This window comes from Littorina saxatilis, linkage group LG14 (genome assembly GCF_037325665.1).
Source record: "Littorina saxatilis isolate snail1 linkage group LG14, US_GU_Lsax_2.0, whole genome shotgun sequence".
In the NCBI taxonomy this organism is placed as follows: Eukaryota; Metazoa; Mollusca; class Gastropoda; order Littorinimorpha; family Littorinidae; genus Littorina; species Littorina saxatilis.
Window position 1 is genome coordinate 43,420,358 of NC_090258.1, and position 24,822 is coordinate 43,445,179.

Consider the following 24,822-nt stretch of genomic DNA (forward strand, 5'->3'; position numbering starts at 1 on the left):
ACGTTGCATTACACGTCACACAACACGTTGCATTACACGTCTGTTACACGACACACAACACGTTGCATTACACGTCACGCAACACGTTGCATTACACGTCTGTTACACGACACACAACACGTTGCATTACACGTCACACAACACGTTGCATTACACGTCTGTTACACGAAACACAACACGTTGCATTACACGTCTGTAACACGACACACAACACGTTGCATTACACGTCTGTTACACGAAACACAACACGTTGCATTACACGTTGCATTACACGTCTGTTACACGACACACAACACGTTGCATTACACGACACACAACACGTTGCATTACACGTCTGTTACACGACACACAACACGTTGCATTACACGTCTGTTACACGACACACAACACGTTGCATTACACGTCTGTTACACGACACACAACACGTTGCATTACACGTCTGTTACACAACACACAACACGTTGCATTACACGTCTGTACCACGACACACAACACGTTGCATTACACGTCTGTTACACGACACACAACACGTTGCATTACACGTCTGTTACACGACACACAACACGTTGCATTACACGTCTGTTACACGACACACAACACGTTGCATTACACGTCTGTTACACGACACACAACACGGTGCATTACACGTCTGTTACACGACACACAACACGTTGCATTACACGACTGTTACACAACACACAACACGTTGCATTACACGTCTGTTACACGACACACAACACGTTGCATTACACGTCTGTTACACGACACACAACACGTTGCATTACACGTCACACAACACGTTGCATTACACGACACACAACACGTTGCATTACACGTCTGTTACACGACACACAACACGGTGTATTACACGACTGTTACACGACACACAACACGTTGCATTACACGACACACAACACGTTGCATTACACGTCTGTTACACGACACACAACACGGTGTATTACACGACTGTTACACGACACACAACACGGTGTATTACACGTCTGTTACACGACACACAACACGTTGCATTACACGTCTGTTACACGACACACAACACGGTGTATTACACGACTGTTACACGACACACAACACGTTGCATTACACGACACACAACACGTTGCATTACACGTCTGTTACACGACACACAACACGTTGCATTACACGACACACAACACGTTGCATTACACGTCTGTTACACGACACACAACACGTTGCATTACATGTCTGTACCACGACACACAACACGTTGCATTACACGTCTGTTACACGACACACAACACGTTGCATTACACGTCTGTTACACGACACACAACACGTTGCATTACACGTCTGTACCACGACACACAACACGTTGCATTACACGTCTGTTACACGACACACAACACGTTGCATTACACGTCTGTACCACGACACACAACACGTTGCATTACACGTCACACAACACGTTGCATTACACGTCTGTACCACGACACACAACACGTTGCATTACACGTCTGTACCACGACACACAACACGTTGCATTACACGTCTGTTACATGACACACAACACGGTGCATTACACGACTGTTACATGACACACAACACGGTGCATTACACGACTGTTACACGACACACAACACGGTGCATTACACGTCTGTTACACGACACACAACACGTTGCATTACACGTCTGTTACACGACACACAACACGTTGCATTACACGTCTGTTACACGACACACAACACGTTGCATTACACGTCACACAACACGTTGCATTACACGTCTGTTACACGACACACAACACGGTGCATTACACAACTGTTACACGACACACAACACGTTGCATTACACGTCTGTAACACGACACACAATACGTTGCATTACACGTCACACAACACGTTGCATTACACGTCTGTTACACGACACACAACACGTTGCATTACACGTCACACAACACGTTGCATTACACGTCTGTACCACGACACACAACACGTTGCATTACACGTCACACAACACGTTGCATTACACGTCTGTTACACGACACACAACACGTTGCATTACACGTCTGTTACACGTCACACAACACGTTGCATTACACGTCTGTTACACGACACACAACACGTTGCATTTCACGTCTGTTACACGACACACAACACGTTGCATTACACGTCTGTTACACGACACACAACACGTTGCATTACACGTCTGTTACACGACACACAACACGTTGCATTACACGTCTGTTACACGACACACAACATGGTGCATTACACGACTGTTACACGACACACAACACGTTGCATTACACGACTGTTACATGACACACAACACGGTGCATTACACGACTGTTACACGACACACAACACGTCTGTTACACGTCACACAACACGTTGCATTACACGTCTGTTACACGACACACAACACGTTGCATTACACGTCTGTACCACGAACCGTTACATCCCACGTCTGTTACACGACATGAAACATTACACGTCTGTTACGCAACACGTTACATGACACGTCCGTAACACAAAACTCTACGATACACGTCGGTCACACAACACACTTATCACCATGTAGGTGACAACACAAACACATCTCTCAACAGGCGTTCTATTTCCCGACGAGCTGTTCTATCCGTGGCGTGTGCTAGTCGGTCAGACCAGAGATAGAATATACAGAGACGCTCCATACGGTGCTGCAAAGTGAGACCGGAAGCCCAGTGGCGCCACCACGCGGAAACATGGAACAATCTACTTTCTCTTTCCACAGCAGTAGTGATATCGTGCTGCACAAGTATGGCCGCGCCAACGCGAAAACGCAGTGGGGCATGGTTGGCCATCAATTGCTCAAACGCACAAGGCTTCAGGATGTTCAAATTTCCCAAGGAAGAGAGCAGGTGAGGATTGTTTCTTCAATTTTTCTCTCATTAAATGTTGGAAAATCAGTAAAAGTTGTAGCGTCAAACTGCGTGTAGATCTATTCTACCGGAACAGTGAAAACACACACTGTACACACTACAGCCTCAAACCAGTCCAAGCTGTGCATGTTGGTACTAGTTTCACATGTATAAGATTTATTTCTCCTCTACTTTATCTCATTTCGGCATGGAACTGATAGTGGCAAATACGGTCGGTGATCGATTAGGGTAGGCATAACAATCTCGTTTGATTGACACGGCCGTAGCGGGGTTATAGAGTAGATCTACAACGGATAACAGCTTGCAGCTTCGAACGTTAGTATTATCATGATTAATATTTTGATTGTAAACGTTTTGATGATGATGATGATTATGATGATGATGATGATGATGATGGCTATTCGAAAATTTCTTATTAAATTTTCATTTAATTAATATACTTACCCAACTCACATAGCACTAGATGATTATCCGCTTCGCCGGCGCACGAAGGAAAGGAGATAAACGCGCAAAACACTGGAGACCTTCTAAAAATAGTAACGTGCAGTGACCTTCTAAAAATAGTAACGTAGTAACGGGAATATGGATTGACGCCACACGGAGGAAGGGAGATAATCGCGGCTGAAAACACTGGAGAAGATAAGGAAGAGTTACTGGTAGTGGATCACGACAACAACAACAACAACAACAACAACAACAACAACAACAACAACAACAACAACAACAACAACAACAAAAATCGGTTCAGCGCGCACAGCGCTGCGCGCTGAGAGCACGTGTTGAAATATCTCATCGATGAGGTTGTGTCCGGGGTGTAGCTGAATACGGTGTCCAAATTTGAAAAAGATCCACCGAGAACTTTGGCCGTGCATCGCGAACAGACAGACAGACAGACAGACAGACAGACAGACACTAGTCGTATATAATTGGCATATATATAGATTAACTTCAGTTTGATGCGTAAGACATTGAAGTACTAACCCTGGAAACAGGGGGAGGTAACTCCCCAACAAACAAAAAACCTTGACAACAAGGTCCTGGTAGTTACCTCCCCTCACCGGCCGCCCGCGCATGCGCGGCACATATCGCAGGTATACTCATTCCCAATGAAACACCACCTTCAACCATTAAAAACGATTGCGGGGTAGGCTGGGAGGGTATTTACTATGTGAGTTGGGCAAGTATATTAATTGTGCGGCAGGGTGTGGCTCTTTTCCCGCGCTGGGCTGGCCGGTCTCAGTTTCGCACCGCAGCGCAAAGAAGGATGACGCGTCTCTAACACCAGTTTTGTTTCAAGGTGGCCAAGACTAATCCGAAGGGTATATTGATCCAAGACAATTTTTTTCGAGGCGGAACACAATCATGACGTCATATCTGTTTGACGCCATTTCCTGGTTCAACACCGCACTCTAAGATAGGATATTTTGCACGACGAAGAGACATGGAGGACCACAACCCGTATCTGGGCGCGGTGTGGATCATAGCGGGAATTTTCATCTTCATCGCCAACGTGCTGGTAGTGGTGGCACTGTCGATCTACTTCCACAGCTTCCCCGTCTCCAAAGTGTACATCGTGTCCCTGGCGGTGGCGGACGCTTCGCTCGGTATGACCATGGTTCTCCAAGGATTTGACACCTTCGACCACGTTGACCATAGTGAGTCGACTGAACACCACTTGTGTCTGCCCACCTTGTTCTTGTACTACACCGGCGTCGTGGCCTCCAATTTCCACATGTGTCTCATCGCCTTTGACCGCTACCTCTACATCCTGCACCCGCTGCGTTACGACGTGATAGTGTCGGGGGGGAGGTTGGGGGCGACGGTAGTGGTCATCTGGGGCTTAGCCATCTTGTGCGGCAGTCTCTCCCTCCAGTTTCACCGGGAAAGCGGTCACTGCTCTCACGTCAACTTCGTCGGCGAAGAGTACCGGGCATACACGATGAGCACCCTCTTCTTCCTCTTTCTCATCATAACCTCCGTCTTCTACTACCTGATCGCTCGCAAGGCGAGGCACCACCAGCGGCTGATCCACCGCACACTCCACAGCACGGGATACACGCTGGACAGTGTATGGACGCCGGTTGAGTCGATGGCGCGGCCCCGGCACCTCAAAGCGATTCAGTTGCATAAGGTCGCCGAAGAGCTCTCGCAGTCACATTCCTCCGGGAGTTGGAGGTGGCGGAACTCGAACAAGGTGTGGCGGTCTTTGCAAAAAATGCAGCGTTCCATGCGGACTCTCAAGATGTTCACGGTCACCGTGGGACTCTTCTTTGTCTGCTGGTTCCCCATGGTGGTGACGAGCCTGACGCTGGCGGTGTCCGGCAAGGGCAACGAAGGTAACGTGTTCCGAGAAACCTTCATGCTGATCGCGCTGTGCCAGTCGGCTGCCAACGTCTTTATCTACTCCTTCTTTGACAAGCACTTCCGCCACGCCATCTGTAGGACGCTGACGTGCACCAGATGCTCACGCTCTACTTGTCGCGAGCGGCCAAACGGCGAGAGGACTAGCTCCTCCTTCTACAAGGATGATGGGTTCTCTTACCCCACCATGTCGGACGTTGACTCGGCCTTCTCCAGCACGTCTGCTATGTTCACCAGCACTCAGGGCGAGGAAGATTCTGTCTCACAGTACGAGGTGAATTTTTCTGCTAGTCAAACCCATGTGTCCGCCAGTAAAACCAATATGTCCGCCATTCAAAACAGTGTGTCCGTCAGTAAAATCAGTGTGACCAACAGTAAAATCAGTGTGACCAACAGTAAAATCAGTGTGACCGCACTACAGCCGGGTGACGATGCCAGCATTAGCAGCGCGATTGAGAGAGCTGGTTGTGTCAAGTCCAAAGCTAGGAAATCCGTACTCAGGAAACATTCCTCGCGCGCCTCGACTTTGCTAAACTCGGCCAAGAAACGAATCCGGTTCGCCAAGAACGACGAAGAGACCCGGGCGGACCACGAGGCCGGGACGTCCACGGCCAAAGGGTCTGACGTCACTGCACGTGCACAGCTGGGTCAAAGCAGAGGTCACCCTGACCCACAGGCAGCGCCCGCACCGTGCCCAGAAGCGAGCAACTCGGGCAGTGACGCTGTGGGACAGACGTATGAGGAGGGTGAGACTGAGCAGAGTGACGCAAGCAAGAGAGATACGGAGTTCGTCAGCATTGTTCGATTGACGGACAAAGAGGGTAAGACTGAGCAGAGTGACGCAAGCAAGAGAGATACGGAGTTCGTCAGCATTGTTCGATTGACGGACAAAGAGGGTAAAACTGAGCAGAGTGACGCAAGCAAGAGAGATACGGAGTTCGTCAGCATTGTTCGATTGACGGACAAAGAGGGTAAGACTGAGCAGAGTGGCGCAAGCAAGAGAGATACGGAGTCCGTCAGCATTGTCCCGAGGGTTTCCATCACACAGGAAGTGCTCCCTGCCCCCCACCCCGCTCCCAAGGCAGCACCGAAGACAAACGGCAAGCGATGATGACAGAGACAGACAGGTAAGTCACACACACACACACACACACACACACACACACAAACACACACACACACACAAACACACACATACACACATACACACACACACACACACACACACACACACACATACACACACACACACACACAGAAGGTGGACAAATATAGACGACGCACACTACACCCAGTGAACTCTGACCTTGACAGAAGCCAGTGATGTTTGTGTAGCCCGCCTTACAGTCACAGCCGTAGCTGCCCACACTGTTAACACAGTTCTGAACTGTTGCGTTGCACGTGTTCAGGTCACTGAACTGACACTCGTCAATATCAGCACACATAGCAACTCCATCATATGACATATCGTAACCCCTTGTTGGTAAACAACACCAAGGCATTATCCCGTGTCGACAAATAACACCAAAATTATATCCCTTTTCCGGCAAGGGCAACGAAGGGCAAAACATTATCCCTCGTTGGCAAATAACACCAAAACATTATGATTATCCCTTGTTGGTAAATAGCACAACATTATCCTTGGTTGACAAAAAACACCAACACATTATCCCGTGCCGACAAATGACACGACACATCGTGTTTGGTACACTAAGACCAACTAAGGGCAGCACACTAAACCTTGAGCTTTGCCTCCAGATTTAACATTAGGCCTGATATTAATATGGTGAAGTCTACTCCAAGATGCTCGCTCCACATTTGTTTTGTTTGTTTGTTTGCTTAACGCCCAGCCGACCACGAAGGGCCATATCAGGGCGGTGCTGCTTTGACATTTAACGTGCGCCACACACAAGACAGAAGTCGCAGCACAGGCTTCATGTCTCACCCAGTCACATTATTCTGACACCGGACCAACCAGTCCTAGCACTAACCCCATAATGCAAGACACTTAAACAAGGGTAAAAGGAGAAACAGAATCCGTTAGTCGCCTCTTACGACATGCTGGGGAGCATTGGGTAAATTCTTCCCCCTAACCCGCGGGGGAGGGGGGAGATGGGATAGAGCCACTTGTTCACAAAAGCACTAATCAAAAAATTGCTCCAGGGGCTTGCAACGTAGTACAATATATACCTTACTGGGAGGATGCAAGTTTCCAGTACAAAGGACTTAACATTTCTTACATACTGCTTGACTAAAATCTTTAGAAACATTGACTATATTCTATACAAGAAACACTTAACAAGGGTAAAAGGAGAAACAGAACCGTTAGTCGCCTCTTACGACATGCTGGGGAGCATCGGGTAAATTCTTTCTGGTCCCAACCAATATGGGACTCCCCCCATAACCCGCGGGGGGACTGTAACAGGACACGGTACATCACACGTCTGTTACACGACATGAAACATTACACGTCTGTTACACGACACACAACACGTTACATTACACGTCTGTTACACGACACACAACACGTTGCATTACACGTCTGTTACACGACACACAACACGGTGCATTACACGTCTGTTACACGACACACAACACGGTGCATTACACGTCTGTTACACGACACACAACACGTTGCATTACACGTCTGTTACACGACACACAACACGTTGCATTACACGTCTGTTACACGACACACAACACGTTGCATTACACGTCTGTAACACGACACGGTACATCACACGTCTGTTACACGACATGAAACATTACACGTCTGTTACACGACACACAACACGTTGCATTACACGTCTGTTACACGACACACAACACGGTGCATTACACGTCTGTTACACGACACGCAACACGTTGCATTACACGTCTGTTACACGACACACAACACGTTGCATTACACGTCTGTTACACGACACACAACACGGTGCATTACACGTCTGTTACACGACACACAACACGTTGCATTACACGTCTGTACCACGAACCGTTACATCCCACGTCTGTTACACGACATGAAACATTACAGAGAGCTTAAACAATGACCACGAGTTGATTACTGGAAAATAAACCACTTGTGGGTATTTGCAGCCGCTTGGTAATTCACGAGTGTGGCCGTATAAAATTTCATCTCACACGGCATCACTGCAGAGCGCCTAGAACTGTACCCACGGAATATGCGCGATATAAGCGTCATTGATTGATTGAATTACCAAGCGGCTGCAAATACCCACGAGTGGTTTATTTTCCAGTAATCAACGAGTTGTCGTCATTGTTTAAGCTATTTATACAACGAACAACACGGGTCGAACATGCAGTCATGCAGACGACATTTTGTAGGCAATTTCATTTCAGCCTAATCACTCAGAGTGTCAAATGCGCGTCATTCAAATAGTCCCTATTCTTTTACTTTATTCTTAGTCTCCGACTCGTCGGCATTATACTTGTCTGGTCTAAATATCGGACCCCATTGCTACGATTAAAACACAATAGCGTTTATATAGCTATTCTGACATTACATTCTGTGTTAAAATCATGTTTTTGTCAGCAACAAGGACCAGAATGGTCCATGTCGTTGATAGCAGACGACGGTTCCCTTTCCGCATGAAGCCACGGAAATAACCGAACATTAAAAAAAACCCGGACATGTATTACGGAGAAAACTCGGGATAACCGGATGTTTAGCATTACGTCAATATGCTAGGAATCATATGACGTCATGACGTATCGTGCTTGCCTACGTAGATTGTATATGTTCGAAAGTCTGACTTCTGTTGTGAATTCGCGTGGTGAAGACTGCGGTAAATCTGTAGATGATAAGAGAACAAGGATTGTCTCAGAAGAAGCGACTAAATGTTTCCGACCAGTAACTTCATTTCAACATTGCACTATATAATGGACGTTCTATGTGACAGGAGAGTTTGCTGATTTTGTGTTAAACATTGGAGAGATCGTCTGCTAGAATCAGAGATAGGTCGCTTCAGATTGCAGCTTCTGGAAATTTGCAAGGTTTGTTGCCTGTTAATGAACTGGATTTTACACGTACAGTAAGCAACAACAAAAACACACACAAAGCAAATGGCATCGTCTGTCGACTAGTCACAGAAACAAACCTGGCGAGGTATGCGTGTACTTCATACACGTCAGCCATTGTTACAGTTTTGAGTCAACGTTGTACGTATTCTTCCGCAACAGGGTCCAATCGTCTGGGTTTCAAATGTTCTAAAAATAAATTCTAGTGTTGATTATTTTTTAGCCCTCTTTATTCTTACTTCGAATAATCCACGTGTGATTTTTGGTGTAATCAAAGTAGTTCGTTCTAATGTCTCACTTGTCTAAAAATAATCAACTAGATTTAATACACCCCTCGGTTGCATTGCAGGAGTTGTATAAACGTCTGTTACACAACACGTTACATGACACGTCCGTAACACACCACACATGTTAAATTACACGTCCGTTACACAAAACTCTACGATACACGTCTGTCACACAACACACAACACACTTATCACCATGTAGGTGACAACACAAACACATCTCTCAACAGGCGTTCTATTTCCCGACGAGCTGTTATATCCGTGGCGTGTGCTAACACCAGTTTTGTTTCAAGGTGGCCAAGACTAATCCGAAGGGTACATTGATCCGAGACAAAAAAATTCGAGGCGGAACACAATCATGACGTCATATCTGTTTGACGCCATTTCCTGGTTCAACACCGCACTCTAAGATAGGATATTTTGCACGACGAAGAGACATGGAGGACCACAACCCGTATCTAGGCGCGGTGTGGATCGCAGCGGGAATTTTCACCTTCATCGCCAACGTGCTGGTAGTGGTGGCGCTGTCGATCTACTTCCACAGCTTCCCCGTCTCCAGAGTGTACATCGTGTCCCTGGCGGTGGCGGACACTTTGCTCGGTATGACCATGGTTCTCCAAGGAGTTGACAACTTGGAGCACGCTGACGATAGTGACTCGACTGAACACCTCTTGTGTCTGCCCACCTTTTTCATATACTACACCGGCCTCATGGCCTCCAATTTCCACATGTGTCTCATCGCCTTTGACCGCTACCTCTACATCATGCACCCGCTGCGTTACGACGTGATGGTGTCGGGGGGGAGGTTGGGGGCGACGGTAGTGGTCATCTGGGGCTTAGCCATCTTGTCCGGCAGTCTCGCCCTCCTGATTTACCAGGAAAGGGGTCACTGCTCTCACGTCAGCGTCGTCGGCGTAAACCGGGCATACACGATGAGCACCCTCTTCTTCCTCTTTGTCATCACAACCTCCGTCTTATACTACCTGATCGCTCGCAAGGCGAGGCACCACCAGCGGCTGATCCAACGCACACTCGACAGCACGGGACACACGCTGGACAGTGAACGGCCCCGGCACCTCAACGAGGCGATTCAGTTGCATAAGGTCGCCGAAGATCTCTTGCAGTCACATTCCTCCGGGAGGTGGAAGCGGAACTCGAACAAGGTGCGGCGGTCTTTGCACAAAATGCAGCGTTCCATGCGGACTCTCAAGATGTTCACGGTCACCGTGGGACTCTTCTTTGTCTGCTGGTTCCCCATGGTGGTGACGAGCCTGACGCTGGCGGTGTCCGGCAAGGGCAAAGAAGGTAACTTGTTCCGAGAAACCTTCATGCTGATCGCGCTGTGCCAGTCGGCTGCCAACGTCTTTCTCTACTCCTTCTTTGACAAGCACTTCCGCCACGCCATCTGTAGGACTCTGAGGTGCACCAGATGCTCACGCTCTACTTGTCGCGAGCGGCCCAACGGCGAGAGGACTAGCTCCTCCTTCTACAAGGATGATGGGTTCTCTTACCCCACCATGTCGGACGTTGACTCGGCCCTCTCCACCACGTCTGTGTTCACCAGCACTCCGGGCAAGGAAGATTCCGTCTCACAGTACGAGGTCAATTTCCCTGCTAGTCAAACCCATGAGTCCGCCAGTAAAACCAATATGTCCGCCATTCAAAACAGTGTGTCCGTCAGTAAAATCAGTGTGACCAACAGTAAAATCAGTGTGACCGCACTACAGCCGGGCGACAATGCCAGCATTAGGAGCGCGATTGAGAGAGCTGGTTGTGTCAAGTCCAAAGCTAGGAAATCCGTACTCAGGAAATATTCCTCGCACGCCTCGACTTTGCTAAACTCGGCCAAGAAACGAATTCGGTTCGCCAAGAACGTCGAAGAGACCCGGGCGGACCACGAGGCCGGGACGTCCACAGGGTCTGACGTCACTGCACGTGCACAGCCGGGTCAAAGCAGAGGTCACCCTGACCCACAGGCAGCGCCCGCACCGTGCCATGAAGCGAGCAACTCGGGCAGTGACCCGGACGCTGTGGGACAGACGTATGAGGAGGGTGAGACTGAGCAGAGTGACGCAAGCAAGAGAGATACGGAGTCCGTCAGCATTGTTCGATTGACGGACAAGGAGGGTGAGACTGAGCAGAGTGACGCAAACAAGAGAGATACTGAGTCCGTCAGTATTGTTCGATTGACGGACAAAGAGGGTAAGACTGAGCAGAGTGACGCAAGCAAGAGAGATACGGAGTCCGTCAGTATTGTTCGATTGACGGACAAGGAGGGTGAGACTGAGCAGAGTGACGCAAGCAAGAGAGATACTGAGTCCGTCAGTATTGTTCGATTGACGGACAAAGAGGGTAAGACTGAGCAGAGTGACGCAAGCAAGAGAGATACTGAGTCCGTCAGCATTGTTCGATTGACGGACAAGGAGGGTGAGACTGAGCAGAGTGACGCAAGCAAGAGAGATACGGAGTCCGTCAGTATTGTTCGATTGACGGACAAGGAGGGTGAGACTGAGCAGAGTGACGCAAGCAAGAGAGATACTGAGTCCGTCAGTATTGTTCCGAGGGTTTCCATCACACAGGAAGTGCTCCCTGCCCCCCACCCCGCTCCCACGGCAGCACCGAAGACAAACGGCAAGCGATGATGACAGAGACAGACAGGTAACACACACACACACACACACACACACACACACACACACACACACACACACTCACACACACACACACAATCTCACACACACACACACACACATACACACACGGTGGACAAATACAGACGACGCACACTACACCCAGTGAACTCTGACCTTGACAGGAGCCAGTGATGTTGGTGTAGCCCGCCTTACAGTCACAGCCGTAGCTGCCCACTCTGTTGACACAGTTATAAACTGTTGCGTTGCACGTGTTCAGGTCACTGAACTGACACTCGCTCCACATTTGTTTTGTTTTTTTGTTTGCTTAACGCCCAGCCGACCACGAAGGGCCATATCAGGGCGGTGCTGCTTTGACATTTAACGTGCGCCACACACAAGACTGAAGTCGCAGCACAGGCTTCATGTCTCACCCAGTCACATTATTGTGACACCGGACCAACCAGTCCTAGCACTCACCCCATAATGCCAGACACTTAAACAAGGGTAAAAGGAGAAACAGAATCCGTTAGTCGCCTCTTACGACATGCTGGGGTGCATCGGGTAAATTCTTCCCCCTAACCCGCGGGGGAGGGGGGAGATGGGATAGAGCCACTTGTTCACAAAAGCACTAATCAAAACATTGCTCCAGGGGCTTGCAACGTAGTACAATATATTACCTTACTGGGAGAATGCAAGTTTCCAGTACAAAGGACTTAACATTTCTTACATACTGCTTGACTAAAATCTTTACAAACCTTGACTATATTCTATACAAGAAACACTTAACAAAGGTAAAAGGAGAAACAGAACCGTTAGTCGCCTCTTACGACATGCTGGGGAGCATCGGGTAAATTCTTTCTCGTCCCAACCAATATGGGACTCCCCCCCTAACCCGCGGGGGGACTGTAGCACGACACGGTACGTTAAACGTCTGTAACATGACACGTTACATCACACGTCTGTTACACGACATGAAACATTACACGTCTGTTACACGACACACAACACGTTGCATTACACGTCTGTTACACGACACACAACACGTTGCATTACACGTCTGTTACACGACACACAACACGTTGCATTACACGTCTGTTACACGACACACAACACGTTGCATTACACGTCTGTTACACGACACACAACACGTTGCATTACACGTCTGTTACACGACACACAACACGTTGCATTACACGTCTGTTACACGACACACAACACGTTGCATTACACGTCTGTACCACGAACCGTTACATCCCACGTCTGTTACACGACATGAAACATTACACGTCTGTTACACAACACGTTACATGACACGTCCGTAACACACCACACATGTTAAATTACACGTCCGTTACACAAAACTCTACGATACACGTCTGTCACACAACACACAACACACTTATCACCATGTAGGTGACAACACAAACACATCTCTCAACAGGCGTTCTATTTCCCGACGAGCTGTTCTATCCGTGGCGTGTGCTAACACCAGTTTTGTTTCAAGGTGGCCAAGACTAATCCGAAGGGTATATTGATCCGAGACAAAAAATTTCGAGGCGGAACACAATCATGACGTCATATCTGTTTGACGCCATTTCCTGGTTCAACACCGCACTCTAAGATAGGATATTTTGCACGACGAAGAGACATGGAGGACCACAACCCGTATCTAGGCGCGGTGTGGATCGCAGCGGGAATTTTCACCTTCATCGCCAACGTGCTGGTAGTGGTGGCGCTGTCGATCTACTTCCACAGCTTCCCCGTCTCCAGAGTGTACATCGTGTCCCTGGCGGTGGCGGACACTTTGCTCGGTATGACCATGGTTCTCCAAGGAGTTGACAACTTGGAGCACGCTGACAATAGTGACTCGACTGAACACCTCTTGTGTCTGCCCACCTTTTTCATATACTACACCGGCCTCATGGCCTCCAATTTCCACATGTGTCTCATCGCCTTTGACCGCTACCTCTACATCGTGCACCCGCTGCGTTACGACGTGATGGTGTCGGGGGGGAGGTTGGGGGCGACGGTAGTGGTCATCTGGGGCTTAGCCATCTTGTCCGGCAGTCTCTCCCTCCTGATTTACCAGGAAAGGGGTCACTGCTCTCACGTCAGCGTCGTCGGCGTAAACCGGGCATACACGATGAGCACCCTCTTCTTCCTCTTTGTCATCACAACCTCCGTCTTATACTACCTGATCGCTCGCAAGGCGAGGCACCACCAGCGGCTGATCCAACGCACACTCGACAGCACGGGACACACGCTGGACAGTGAACGGCCCCGGCACCTCAACGAGGCGATTCAGTTGCATAAGGTCGCCGAAGAGCTCTTGCAGTCACATTCCTCCGGGAGGTGGAGGCGGAACTCGAACAAGGTGCGGCGGTCTTTGCACAAAATGCAGCGTTCCATGCGGGCTCTCAAGATGTTCACGGTCACCGTGGGACTCTTCTTTGTCTGCTGGTTCCCCATGGTGGTGACGAGCCTGACGCTGGCGGTGTCCGGCAAGGGCAAAGAAGGTAACTTGTTCCGAGAAACCTTCATGCTGATCGCGCTGTGCCAGTCGGCTGCCAACGTCTTTCTCTACTCCTTCTTTGACAAGCACTTCCGCCACGCCATCTGTAGGACTCTGAGGTGCACCAGATGCTCACGCTCTACTTGTCGCGAGCGGCCCAACGGCGAGAGGACTAGCACCTCCTTCTACAAGGACGCTGGGTTCTCTTACCCCACCATGTCGGACGTTGACTCGGCCCTCTCCACCACGTCTGTGTTCACCAGCACTCCGGGCAAGGAAGATTCCGTCTCACAGTACGAGGTCAATTTCCCTGCTAGTCAAACCCATGAGTCCGCCAGTAAAACCAATATGTCCGCCATTCAAAACAGTGTGACCGTCAGTAAAATCAGTGTGACCAACAGTAAAATCAGTGTGACCGCACTACAGCCGGGTGACAATGCCAGCATTAGCAGCGCGATTGAGAGAGCTGGTTGTGTCAAGTCCAAAGCTAGGAAATCCGTACTCAGGAAACATTCCTCGCACGCCTCGACTTTGCTAAACTCGGCCAAGAAACGAATTCGGTTCGCCAAGAACGTCGAAGAGACCCGGGCGGACCACGAGGCCGGGACGTCCACGGCCAAAGGGTCTGACGTCACTGCACGTGCACAGCCGGGTCAAAGCAGAGGTCACCCTGACCCTCAGGCAGCGCCCGCGCCGTGCCCAGAAGCGAGCTACTCGGGGAGTGACCCGGACGCTGTCGGACAGACGTATGAGGTGGGTAAGACTGAGCAGAGTGACGCAAGCAAGAGAGATACGGAGTCCGTCAGCATTGTTCGATTGACGGACAAGGAGGGTGAGACTGAGCAGAGTGACGCAAACAAGAGAGATACTGAGTCCGTCAGCATTGTTCGATTGACGGACAAAGAGGGTAAGACTGAGCAGAGTGACGCAAGCAAGAGAGATACTGAGTCCGTCAGCATTGTTCGATTGACGGACAAAGAGGGTAAGACTGAGCAGAGTGACGCAAACAAGAGAGATACTGAGTCCGTCAGCATTGTTCGATTGACGGACAAAGAGGGTAAGACTGAGCAGAGTGACGCAAGCAAGAGAGATACGGAGTCCGTCAGCATTGTTCGATTGACGGACAAGGAGGGTGAGACTGAGCAGAGTGACGCAAGCAAGAGAGATACGGAGTCCGTCAGCATTGTTCCGAGGGTTTCCATCACACAGGAAGTGCTCCCTGCCCCCCACCCCGCTCCCAAGGCAGCACCGAAGACAAAGGGCAAGCGATGATGACTGAGACAGACAGGTAACACACACACACACACACACACACACACACACACACACACACACACACACACACACACACACACACACACACACACACACACACACCCACACACACACACACACACACACACACACACACACACACACTCACACACAGACACGTCATACACACACAGACACACACAGACACACACACAGACACCCACCCACACACACACACACACACACACACACACACACACACACACACAGACACACACACACACACACACACACAAGGTGGACAAATACAGACGACGCACACTACACCCAGTGAACTCTGACCTTGACAGGAGCCAGTGATGTTAGTGTAGCCCGCCTTACAGTCACAGCCGTAGCTGCCCACACTGTTGACACAGTTCTGAAGTTTTGCGTTGCACGTGTTGAGGTCACTGAACTGACACTCGTCAATATCTGCACACATAGCAACTCCATTATATGACATCGTAACCCCTTGTTGGCAAACAACACCAAGGCATTATCCCGTGTCGACAAATAACACCAAAACATTATGATTATCCCTTGTTGGCAAATAACACCAAAACATTATGATTATCCCTTGTTGGTAAATAGCACGACAACATTATCCTTGGTTGACAAATAACACCAAAACATTATCATTATTTATGATTATCCCTTGTTGGTAAATAGCACGACAACATTATCCTTGGTTGACAAATAACACCAAAACATTATGATTATCCCTTGTTGGTAAATAGCACGACAACATTGTCCTTGGTTGACAAATAACACCAAAACATTATCCCGTGTCGACAAATGGGCAGCACACTAAACCTTGAGCTTTGCCTCCAGATTTAACATTAGGCACACAAAAAAAAGGTCTGTTTACGGTAACCCAACCGACCCTATTTTTTTCGCGCGACCCTAGACTTTTTTTTGGCATTTGGGGAAAAAAAAAAATTTGGTTTTTTTCCAAAAAAACGTAAAAATATGGTTTTTGGGAGAAAAAAAAATAAAAAAATCCCGACCTACCGACCCTATTTTTTTGGCCTATGTTACCGTAAACAGACCTATTTTTTTTTTGGCCTTAGGCCTGATATTAATATGGTGAAGTCTACTCCCAGATTTAACATTAGGCCTGATATTAATATGGTGAAGTCTACTCCCAGATTTAACATTAGGCCTGATATTAATATGGTGAAGTCTACTCCCAGATTTAACATTAGGCCTGATATTAATATGGTGAAGTCTACTCCCCGATTTAACATTAGGCCTGATATTAATATGGTGAAGTCTACTCCCAGATTTAACATTAGGCCTGATATTAATATGGTGAAGTCTACTCCCAGATTTAACATTTGGCCTGATATTAATATGGTGAAGTCTACTCCCAGATTTAACATTAGGCCTGATATTAATATGGTGAAGTCTACTCCCAGATTTAACATTTGGCCTGATATTAATATGGTGAAGTCTACTCCCAGATTTAACATTAGGCCTGATATTAATATGGTGAAGTCTACTCCCAGATTTAACATTAGGCCTGATATTAATATGGTGAAGTCTACTCCAAGATGCTCGATCCACATAGCTCTAGCATTTCATTTTCCAAAAAACGTCTTCGCGAAGTCTTATTCTTCTATGTTGATGGGTTGAAATTCCAACGATCTTTAACGTGTATGATCGTTTTTACCCCGCCATTCAGGCAGCCATATGCCGCTTTCGGTGAAGGCCTGTACTGAAAGTAGCAGCTGACAGCTTTTAGCTCACTCCAAACACAGAAACATCTTTTTTTTAAATCATGAGATAAGCGAGTGAGCCTTGTTTCCCTACATATGTTACAGATGTTACAACGTGGATCATGGACTAAGTGACCAAGGCGTTACATCATGAACTAAAAGATCAAGGCGTTTCATCGTGGACTAAAAGACCAAGGAGTTACTTCGTGGACAAAACGACCAAGGCATTACATCGTGGACTAAGAGACCAAGGCGTTACATCATGGACTAAAAGACAAAGGCGTTACAGTGTGGACTAAATGAACAAGGTGTTACATCGTGGCCTAAGAGACCAAGGCGTTACATCATGGACTAAAAGACCAAGACGTTACATTGTGGACTAAAAAAACAAGGAGTTACATCGTGGACAAAACGACCAAGGCGTTACATTCTGGACTAAAAGACGAAGGAGTTACATCATGAACTAAGAGACCAAGGCGTTAAATTGTGAACAAAAAGACCAAGGCGTTACAGTGTGGACTAGAATACAAAGGCGTTACAGTGTGGACTAAATTACCAAGGCGTTACCAATGGACAAAAGTGACTAAAAGACCAAGGCGTTATATCGTGGACTGAAAGACCAAGGAGTTACATCATGGACAAAAAAACAAGCGTTACAGTGTGGACCAAATGAGCAAGGCATTACAGTGTGGACTAAATGAGCAAGACGTTACAGTGTGGACTAAATGAGCAAGACGTTACAGTGTGGACTAAATGAGCAAGACGTTACAGTGTGGACTAAATGAGCAAGACGTTACAGTGTGGACTAAATGAGCAGGACGTTACAGCGTGGACTAAATGACCAAGGCGTTACAGTGTGGACTAAATGAGCAAGGCATTACAGTGTGGACTAAATGACCAAGGCGTTACAGTTTGGACTGAAAGACCAAGGTGTTACAGTTTGGACTAAAAGACCAAGGTGTTATAGTTTGGACGAAAAGACCAAGGCGTTACAGTGTGGACTAAAAGACCAAGGCGTTACAGTGTGGACTAAATGACCGAGGCGTTACAGTGTGGACTAAATGACCAAGGCGTTACAGTGTGGACTAAATGACCAAGACATTACAGTGTGAACTAAGTGACCAAAGCATTACAGTGTGGACTAAGTGACCAAAGCGTTACATTGTGAATTAAGTGACCAAGGCGTTACAGTGTGGACTAAATTACCAAGGCGTTACAGTGTGAATTAAGTGACCAAGGCGTTACAGTGTGGACTAAATTACCAAGGCGTTACAGTGTGAATTAAGTGACCAAGGCGTTACAGTGTGAACTAAGTGACCAAAGCATTACAGTGTGGACTAAGTGACCAAGGCGTTACAGTGTGGACTAAATGGTCAAGGCGTTACACTTACAGTGTGAATTAAGTGACCAAGGCATTACAGTGTGAACTAAGTGAACAAGGCGTTACAGTGCGAACTAAGTGACCAAAGCGTTACAGTGTGGACTAAGTGACCAATGCGTTACAGTGTGGACTAAATGGTCAAGGCGTTACAGTGTGAATTAAGTGACCAAGGCGTTACAGTGTGAACTAAGTGACCAAAGCGTTACAGTGTGGACTAAGTGACCAAGGCGTTACAGTGTGGACTATGGATGACTGACCTGTGCAGTTGTCCGTAGCGGAGGGTCGAGAATAGCCAGCCACACAGTCACACGCGAAGTCGCCCTGCGTGTTGCGACACACTTCGGACAGTGACGTCTTGCACGTGTTGTTGTCTGTATCACACTCGTTGACGTCATCGGTGCAGTTGTCTCCCTTCCACGTCGCCTTGCACGTGCAGGTCCCCGTGTCGTCATGACAGTCCTGCGTGTTGGCGCGGTCACAGGAACAGAGCTGGGTGCACTGGGTTCCGTAGTGGCTGTCGTCACACGCTGAAGACCGAATTCTTTCTTTATTTGGTGTTTAACGTCGTTTTCAACCACGGAGGTTATATCGCGACTTGGAAAGGGGGGGATAGAGCCACTTGTTAATTGTTTCTTGTTCACAAAAGCACTAATCAAATAATTGCTCCAGGGGCTTGCAACGTAGTACAATATATGACCTTACTGGGAGAATGCAAGTTTCCAGTACAAAGGACTTAACATTTCATACATACTGCTTGACTAAAATCTTTACAAACATTGACTATATTCTATACAAGTTAACAAGGGTAAAAGGAGAAACAGAATCCGTTAGTCGCCTCTTACGACATGCTGGGGAGCATCGGGTAAATTCTTCCCCCTAACCCGCGAGGGGTTGAAGACCGAATAACAAGAAGGTGTCAAAGTGAGTGAGTGGACGTGGCTGGCTTTTGCACACACATGACAAAAGCTGTCTTGTAAGTAATGAAGCTGGCATGACCGACTTTCAGGGCCGCAGATTTGCTTTAAGAGTACCTGCCTACCTAAAGCATGATATTAAGTGCACGAAGTGGACTTCGCTGAGTCCGCTTCACTAAGCTTGCTGTGCAAAGCTTTGGATTGAATTTTTGGTAAGAAGACTTCGCGAAGTCGACTTGGGGCTCATAATGTTTTGAATCCGCTCAGTAGTGGCAATCTCCAGATATTCTCGCTAAGGATACTGTTACAAATAACACATCATGCGTCGACACAAAACAACTGACATCTTGTGTGAGACTGCGAAAGTACGAGAGTCAGAGAGAGTCTGACATATATATATACTATCATAGACAAGACATACACACTGACATACACTGACACAAACATAAAGAGTACGAGTTCTACAAAACGCAAGATAAACACACAAACACACAGGCCGCCGGACGAAGAAGAAGCCGTCATGACACTGACACAACAGCAACAAACACCGAGTAAAGCTAGCTACAACAATCAGACCAGGAATGGTACAAGGTACTCACGGACACACAGGCCGCCGGACGAAGAAGAAGCCGTCATGACACTGACACAACAGCAACAAACACCGAGTAAAGCTAGCTACAACAATCAGACCAGGAATGGTATAAGGTACTCACGGACACACAGGCCGCTGGACGAGAAGAAACCGATATCGCACTGACAGAGGTAGGACCCCTGGGTGTCGTTACACGTTGAGTTGCTGACGCCGTCACAGATGGTGGCGTTGAGGCACTCGTTGATGTTACTGCTGCAGTTTCCCCCCGTCCACCCCTCCTTGCAACTGCACTGGCCCGAGATGGCGTCACATGACAGCGTGGTGGTCACGTTGCACGTACAGGTGCTGGTGCAGGACGGTCCGAATTTACCTTCCGGGCACTCTGCAACACGTCATAAAACACGTCAAACAACATGTCACGTGACGCGTCACACAACACGTCATATGTCACGTCACACGACAGGTCATACGACACGTAACACGACACGCCATATAACACGTCATACAACACGTCACACCACACGTCATACAACCCGTCACACCTCACGTCATACAACACGTCACACCACACGTTATACAACACGTCACACCACACGTCATACAACACGTCACACCACACGTTATACAACACGTCACACCACACGTCATACAACACGTCACACCACACGTTATACAACACGTCACACCACACGTCATACAACACGTCACACCACACGTCATACAACACGTCACACCACACGTCAAACAACACGTCACACCACACGTTATACAACACGTCACACCACACGTCAAACAACACGTCACATCACGCGTTATACAACACGTCACACCACACGTCATACAACACGTCACACCACACGTCATACAACACGTCACATGACAGGCCATACTGACTTTGACATGTGATTCCGTCGTTGAGCAGCTTAGTGCCACTAGCACAGCTACAGTTGAAGCCTCCATCATAGTTGGTGCACGTGCCGTTGATGCAGGGGTTGTTGTCACATTCGTTGATGTCTGTAACACGGCAAAACAACACTTGTATCATTCATGTCTTTTACCATTTCTTGGTCTCGCGCTCAGGTCTGTCAACATGTGCTGTCAACATCAGGCAAAACAACACTTGTATCATTCATGTCTTTGACCATGTCTTGGTCTCGCGCTTAGGTCTGTCAAGATGTGCTGTGAACACCAAGCAAAACAACACTTGTATCATTCATGTCTTTGGGATATAGCTCAGTTGGTAGCGCGCTGGATTTGTATTCAGTTGGCCGCTGTCAGCGTGAGTTCGATCCCAGGTTCGGCGGAAATTTATTTCACAGAGTCAACTTTGTGTGCAGACTCTCTTCGGTGTCCGAACCTCCCCCCGTGTACACTACATTGGGTGTGCACGTTAAAGATCCCACGATTGACAAAAGGGTCTTTCCTGGCAAAATTGCTTAGGCACAGTTAATAATTGTCTACCTATACCCGTGTGACTTGGAATAATAGGCCGTGAAAGGTAAATATGCGCCGAAATGGCTGCAATCTACTGGCCGTATAAAATTTCATCTCACACGGCATCACTGCAGAGCGCCTAGAACTGTACCCACGGAATATGCGCGATATAAGACTCATTGATTGATTGATTGATTGATGTCTTGGTCTCGCGCTCAGGTCTGTCAACATGTGCTGTGAACACCAAGCAAAACGACACTTGTATCATTCATGTCTTTGACCCTTTTTTAAAAAAAAAAAATTTTTTTAATAATTTTATTTCTTTTATATACACATAAACACAACATAACATACAGCATACACAGAGTTTATCAACATAAGGTATGGCTGTCTTAGCGCATACACACGCACATACCTAGACAAGACACAGACATAGACAGTAGGGTGGGTTGTTGAAAAGACAGGGGACATAGTATACATGGGGTTTAATTATTGGCATACAAGTACTGTATAACACGTTATGAATAAATGGGTCAGGGGGTATCACATTCAAAAATGTTCATTCGAAATCAATCCATACAATTACCCTATGGCATCAATGAAAAAAGTGTCTATACCATTTCTTGGTCTCGCGCTTAGGTCTGTCAACATGTGCTGTCAACACCAGCGTCTGGAGGATCATTATGCTTGAGGCCTTGTTTCTTTTGCTTTCTTCACACACACGCGAGCATGTACGTCTGCACGCACGCACGTACGCACGCACACGCACACACACACGCACACACACACACACACACACACACACACACACACACACACACACACAAACACGTACCATTACAGAGACTGGTGTTGGAGGCAACCGTGAAGCCAGCGAGGCAGAAACACTGGTCAGTTGCGTTGACCACCCGGCACCCTTGTTCACACGTGTTGCTGCTGCTGCAGGCTGTTTGGACTGTGGTCAACACAACACAACACACGTTGTCACTCATTGTTTTGTGACATTGAAAAACAGCTCGACAGCTAACGTTCCAAAATCAGAATCAAATAACAATTTACATTACTTGTTTGTGTGGGGTGTTTTTTCGTTCAGTGTTTTATGATTACGAATATGATTGTGAAATATATGTAGAATGATGATCCCATTTATTTGGTATTTATAATGTTATATTTAACTTTAAATAACAGCATACTGAGTTAGAGTTAGTGGCAATAAGGGTGCTTGATTAATATCAGATGTTAATGTGTTTGTTTTTTCTTATTCAATGTCCTATTATAATTTGTTTAGCTCAATTTTTCATTTTAATGTATTCGTTCTAATGGAAGACTTATAATACAAAACACATGACACAAAAAGTCCTAACAGACTGAAATAGACATTTGTGACATAAGGCTTACTATACAAAATACATGACACAAATAGAGTCTGACAGACTAAAATAGAGACATTTGTGACATAAGGCTTACCATAGCAAGTGATGCGTAAAACAGAGACATTTGTGACATAAGGCTTACCATAGCAAGTGGTGCGTAAAACAGAGACATTTGTGACATAAGGCTTACCATAGCAAGTGGTGCGTAAAACAGAGACATTTGTGACATAAGGCTTACCATAGCAAGTGGTGCGTAAAACAGAGACATTTGTGACATAAGGCTTACCATAGCAAGTGGAGCGTAAAACAGAGACATTTGTGACATAAGGCTTACCATAGCAAGTGGAGCGTAAAACAGAGACATTTGTGACATAAGGCTTACCATAGCAAGTGGTGCGTAAAACAGAGACATTTGTGACATAAGGCTTACCATAGCAAGTGATGCGTAAAACAGAGACATTTGTGACATAAGGCTTACCATAGCAAGTGGAGCGTAAAACAGAGACATTTGTGACATAAGGCTTACAAAACAGAGACATTTGTGACATAAGGCTTACCATAGCAAGTGGTGCGTAAAACAGAGACATTTATGACATAAGGCTTACCATTGCAAGTGGTGCGCATGGTGGCATTGAGAAGGAACCCTGGGTAGCACTGACAGGCAAAGCCACCATTGGTGTTGCGACACAACTGGTCACATGGGTTGCTCACACACTCGTCGATATCTGCGCAAAACAAAGTTGGAGATGATCACGTGTACACTAAAGTACGGCACACTAATGTTGTCAAACTTCAGAAAAAAATGGAAACATGTGTTCATGTGCATTTACACACACACACACACACACACACACACACACACACACACACACATTTATAAACTTACCAATACATCTATCGCCTTGGCTGGTGAATCCGTTGCCACAAGAACAGACATAGGAACCAATGGTGTTGTTACACGTCTGGTCACATGGGCTGATGTCACACTCGTTCACATCTGAAGTCAACAGTCACATCTTGTTTTCAAACAACACATTATTTACGAGAGTGCGGTACAATGTCTAAACAAAAAGTTCCTATCGAGCGTTACAGGTCACATTATCTTCATAGTCATGCCTACTCTGATATCATACAAAACATGTCGACCAAAATGGCCGGTCTTACTACTTCAATTTCTTTCTCAAATCCATCAGCACATAGCAGGCATCGATGGATGACCAAGATATGAAAAAATACAGAGAAATGGAAGGTTTGATTTACTGATCGAAACGGGAACTGGTATATTTTCATTTTTTCATTTTTCGTATTTCATTGTCCCCTCGTTGGAAATTCGGGTCGCTTCCTCCTTCACGAGTCAACACTATATGGAAACTCAGAAACGTTA

The 24,822-nt window shown here is 47.2% G+C and overlaps 2 protein-coding genes across 6 annotated transcripts in view; one reads left to right on the plus strand and one right to left on the minus strand.

Annotated features, from left to right (window-relative positions):
* LOC138947845 (uncharacterized) overlaps positions 1-24,822 on the minus strand; it is a 129,211-nt gene that overhangs the window by 12,838 nt on the left and 91,551 nt on the right. For 4 of the 5 annotated variants that reach the window (XM_070319404.1, XM_070319401.1, XM_070319402.1 and 1 more), the window contains 7 exons: positions 24,325-24,435; positions 24,044-24,163; positions 22,901-23,020; positions 21,526-21,645; positions 20,753-21,013; positions 19,383-19,652; positions 16,330-16,458 (listed from right to left, as the gene is read on the minus strand). In XM_070319404.1, the coding sequence (XP_070175505.1) occupies positions 16,330-16,458; positions 19,383-19,652; positions 20,753-21,013; positions 21,526-21,645; positions 22,901-23,020; positions 24,044-24,163; positions 24,325-24,435 (1,131 nt within the window). The remainder of the gene's footprint in view (positions 1-16,329; positions 16,459-19,382; positions 19,653-20,752; positions 21,014-21,525; positions 21,646-22,900; positions 23,021-24,043; positions 24,164-24,324; positions 24,436-24,822) is intronic. The other variant, XM_070319405.1, reaches the window with a different exon arrangement.
* Positions 10,026-12,230, plus strand: LOC138946790 (alpha-1D adrenergic receptor-like). The gene has a single exon (XM_070318192.1). The coding sequence runs from the start codon at positions 10,026-10,028 to the stop codon at positions 12,228-12,230; it is 2,205 nt and encodes a 734-aa protein (XP_070174293.1).